Below are 4,128 nucleotides of genomic sequence, written 5' to 3'. Positions count from 1 at the left end.
AGTAGATAGATCAGAAAGTGTTGCTCTTGCTCCAAATATTGAACTCAATGAAGTAGTTGTTGATGCAGTTGAACCCGAAGAATTGCACACCCAAAGAACTGGAATAGAAGAAGACAGACCTGAAGTGATGAATGTTACTCCATTAGAACGTGATCCGGGGTTACGAATTCCAGTAATGCAACATCCTGTTAACAAGCGTGATGAAGTTCGGCGAGCATATTTATTGTTGGGACCTTATCAGCCGAGATTAAAATATCCCCGCTCTAAATTCGGAAAGCAATACCGTGGTTTTAATTTTAGTTGGTTCGCACAACATCCTTGGTTGGAGTATTCACCTTCTAAAGATGCTGCATATTGTTTTCAGTGTTTTCTTTTTGAATCAGATCCTCCAAAACACTCAGCATTCACTAGTGAAGGTTTCAAAAGATGGTGTTCTGTTAATAATGGATCAGCATGTGCATTTCTAAAACACTCTGGAAATGTTGATTCTGGACACTCTACTGCCCAAGGAAATTCTGAAGCTTTGAAGAATTCAGCTCAGCGAATAAGTCTTTTGGTAGAGAAACAATCAATAGAGGCTGTAACGAGACATAGGTTGTGTCTCAAGACAACAATTGACTGTTTAAGATGGCTTGCGCGTCAACAATGTGCTTTCAGAGGTCACGATGAGTCAAAAGGTTCAAGGAATCGTGGGAATTTTATTGAATTGATCAAGTATTCAACATCACTTAATAAAGATGTGAATGCAGTCGTCTTGGAGAATGCCACTGGAAATGCCACTTATACTTCACCCAAGATTCAGAAAGAGATCTTAAATATTATATCTAATAGAGTTAGAAGCAAGATTCGCGAGGAAATTGGAAATGCCAAATATTGTATCCTTGTTGATGAGTCGCGGGACGCTTCCAAGAAAGAGCAAATGGTGATTGTTTTAAGGTATGTGGATATTGATGGTTATGTTCAAGAAAGGTTTTTTGATATTCAACATGTTGAAAATACTTGTGCTTTAACTCTGAAAAATGGAATAACAAAAATTCTTAATTATTATGATCTTCAAGTTGAAAACATGCGAGGGCAGGGGTATGATGGCGCAAGTAATATGCGTGGTCAGTGGAATGGCTTACAAGCCTTGTTTCGTGAGGAATGTAAATATGCATATTATGTTCATTGTTTTTCACATCGCCTTCAGCTAGCACTTGTGAAAACAGCTGAAACTTTGGGTCCAGTTTGGAAATTTTATTCTATGTTATCATCAATTGTCAATCTTGTTACATCTTCTTCACATCGATTTGGTGATTTTCAGTATGCTCAAGAAGATGAGATTGCCAAAAGGTTATCTAGTGGTGAACTTGAGACAGGGAAAGGGGCAAACCAAATAGGTACTTTTCCACGTGCTACTGATACCCGTTGGAGTTCCCATTATGGTTCCGTATGCAGTTTGATAGATAAGTTCGAAGCAACCTGCACAACTATCGACCATATTGGCGCAAGTGATCCGAAAGTGACTCCTAAAGTTGGTGAAGCACAAAGTATTTCTGAAGAAATGAGTTCATTCAGGTTTGTCTTTGTCTTGCATTTGATGTTTAAAATTATGGGTATTACTGAAATATTATGCCAAGGTCTTCAAAAGAAAACACAAGACATAATAAATGCAATGGCTCTAGTCTCAAACACAAAAGTCTTACTTAGAGAATTAAAAGAAGAGAGATGGGAAAATTTTATTACAACTGTTACTGAATTTTGTGTTGCACATGATGTTGAAACACCTAATATGGACGCTCGCTATATGATGGGTACATGCCGTTCTTGTCAGCAACGTGATAATATCACAGTAGATCACCATTATCGTGTTGATATATTTACTGCTACAATTGATTTTCAGTTGTCAGAGTTAGATCATAGGTTTCCAGAGGACACAATGGAACTACTCATTCTTAGCTCATGTTTGGATCCTCGGGATTCTTTTAAGTCATTCGATGTTGACAGTCTTTGTAATCTTGCCGAGAAGTTTTATCCTCTAGATTTCAGTCCGCAAGAGGTACACATTTTGAGAAATGAGTTACAACATTATGGTCATGATGTAGTTAACAATTTGGAATTTCAGAACTTATCAACTATTTCCGAGTTATGTCGGCAACTAGTAGTAACCAAGAAGGCAGAAGCTTACCCTATGATTGACAAATTGATTCGTATTGTGCTTACTCTCCCTGTTTCCACGGCATCTGCAGAAAGATTTTTCTCAATAATGAAATTGGTCAAATTAGCTACTCGTAACAAAATGCAACAAGATTTTCTTAGGGATTGCATGATGCTCTACATTGAACAAGACATTGCAGGAGCTATCCATACTGATTCAATCATAGATGAGTTTGACGATTTATACAATCGTAGGGTACAACTTAAGTGCTAGCCATGGGTTGATGATATTCACTCTTTGGTAAAATATAAATGTGGGTTGGTGATATTTTTTGGTAAAACATTTTGACATGTATATTTGAAAAAATTGATATAATATATATATATATGATAAAGAAAACCATTTTTTTGGATACATGGTCTTTTATGGTCTCGCTATATTTATACGTTGTTACTTCTTACTAACAAGTGCAGGCTAATAGTTCATACGCAATGACAAGGCTAAGCATTTTAATCAGGTAAATCGTTTGAATATCGTGTATGTTGATTATGCAATTATTATAATTCATTTGCTAGTCGTGTTGTCTTGATTGAATTGTTTCACAGGAGGCAAGAAAACAACCAGAACTACGTTAAGGAGCCGCTGCGCCAGGTCAGGTGGAAGCAAGACTCAATTGCTCGAAAATAGAAGGTAATTTTTTCTCTTTTCTTTATGTGTGTGCAGAATTTTTTTTTAAGCCACCCCTAGTCTCAAATCCTAGTTCCGCCACTGGTCTCACTGTTAGAGAGAATTCGACCTCGAATTCTACTTTTATAATTTTCTGCCGAAGTTTCCCTATGACCGAACTTCTTCACATACAAGTAAGAACTTATAGTTTCTACCACACAGGGAACTTGAGTTTCATTATCATAACACAGTATTGGGATACTTACTATGTTTGGTAATTCTTCCATCATTGTACTCCTCCCCTTGTTAGAGAAAATTCGCCCACGAATGTTACCGATATAATTCTCTCTACAGGTTTCTTTACGACAAACCATCTCCTTTTGCTTACATAAAATATGATCTCAAACTAAGATTATTTGCTAAATATGTATCTTGACTCTTATAAACAAACTGAGTTCGGTTTAATGGAATACATACTATGCTTGTCTCTTCGCTGATAAGAGTATCAACAGGACCTTCGGTAAGCAAAACTTCTTCTTCAACTTCTGGATTTTCTTCTTGAGTAAAAGTAACAATAGCAGCAGAAGTAAACAAAACCTTTTTCTTCAACTTCTGGGTAACTATCACAGTCGTAGACTGGTGGTAAGTCCCAATCAACCACCACTTCGTCATCACTCTCAAATTCATCATATGTTGGCTCTCCACTGACAAACTCATCATATTTCAGCTCTTCATCGACAAATTCATCATATTCCAGCTCCCCCAACGTGTTTTCATCAGTAATATCTTCAATGCAACTGATTCGTTTCTTGCATAGTCCACTTGTAATCTGAGCAGCCATTGATGTCCGCGCTATTGTGCTCCTACTAAGGTCACGTTGTCGCAAGAGAAACTTCTTATACATCAACACTGTGTAATCTGGTGGCAGAAATTGTTTGCGCAACTTCTGTTTCATGTGATCCCAGGTATTGATTTTCTTCTTTCCTTGCCTCGTACGTCGTTCTTGTAGCCGTTTCCACCATTGTAGAGCTGACCCCTTAAATTTTGACTTCACGAACAACACTTTACGAGCTTCAGCTATAGGCTTCCATTCAAAGTAATTCTCTATGCTGGCCTCCCAATCTAGGAAGTCTTCGGCATGTATTCTTCCTTCCATATCACCCACTTCAACTTTCGCCCGTCTGGTGTTCAAGTCAAGGGCTTTGAGTAACCTGTTTTGTAATCTTCCACAATGTGATTCATGAACAACACGGTTATGAAAAAGATTTTCATTAAACACGTGTTCATCATCCACTGATCCTCCTTCCAGTGAATACAAAGGGGTG

The 4,128-nt window shown here is 37.6% G+C and overlaps 1 protein-coding gene across 1 annotated transcript; it reads left to right on the top strand.

Annotated features, from left to right (window-relative positions):
* Positions 1-7: 7 nt before the first annotated feature.
* LOC113358329 (zinc finger MYM-type protein 1-like) lies at positions 8-2,845 on the top strand. Its single transcript, XM_026601870.1, has 2 exons — positions 8-1,557; positions 2,611-2,845. Exons 1-2 carry the CDS (start codon positions 128-130, stop codon positions 2,630-2,632), a joined length of 1,452 nt encoding a protein of 483 aa, XP_026457655.1. The 5' UTR covers positions 8-127; the 3' UTR covers positions 2,633-2,845.
* The last annotated feature ends 1,283 nt before the right edge of the window (positions 2,846-4,128 follow it).

Source organism: Papaver somniferum, chromosome 3, assembly GCF_003573695.1.
Source record: "Papaver somniferum cultivar HN1 chromosome 3, ASM357369v1, whole genome shotgun sequence".
Taxonomy (NCBI): domain Eukaryota; kingdom Viridiplantae; phylum Streptophyta; class Magnoliopsida; order Ranunculales; family Papaveraceae; genus Papaver; species Papaver somniferum.
Note: the sequence above shows the minus strand (reverse complement) of the source record. Positions and strands in the feature narration are given on the sequence as shown.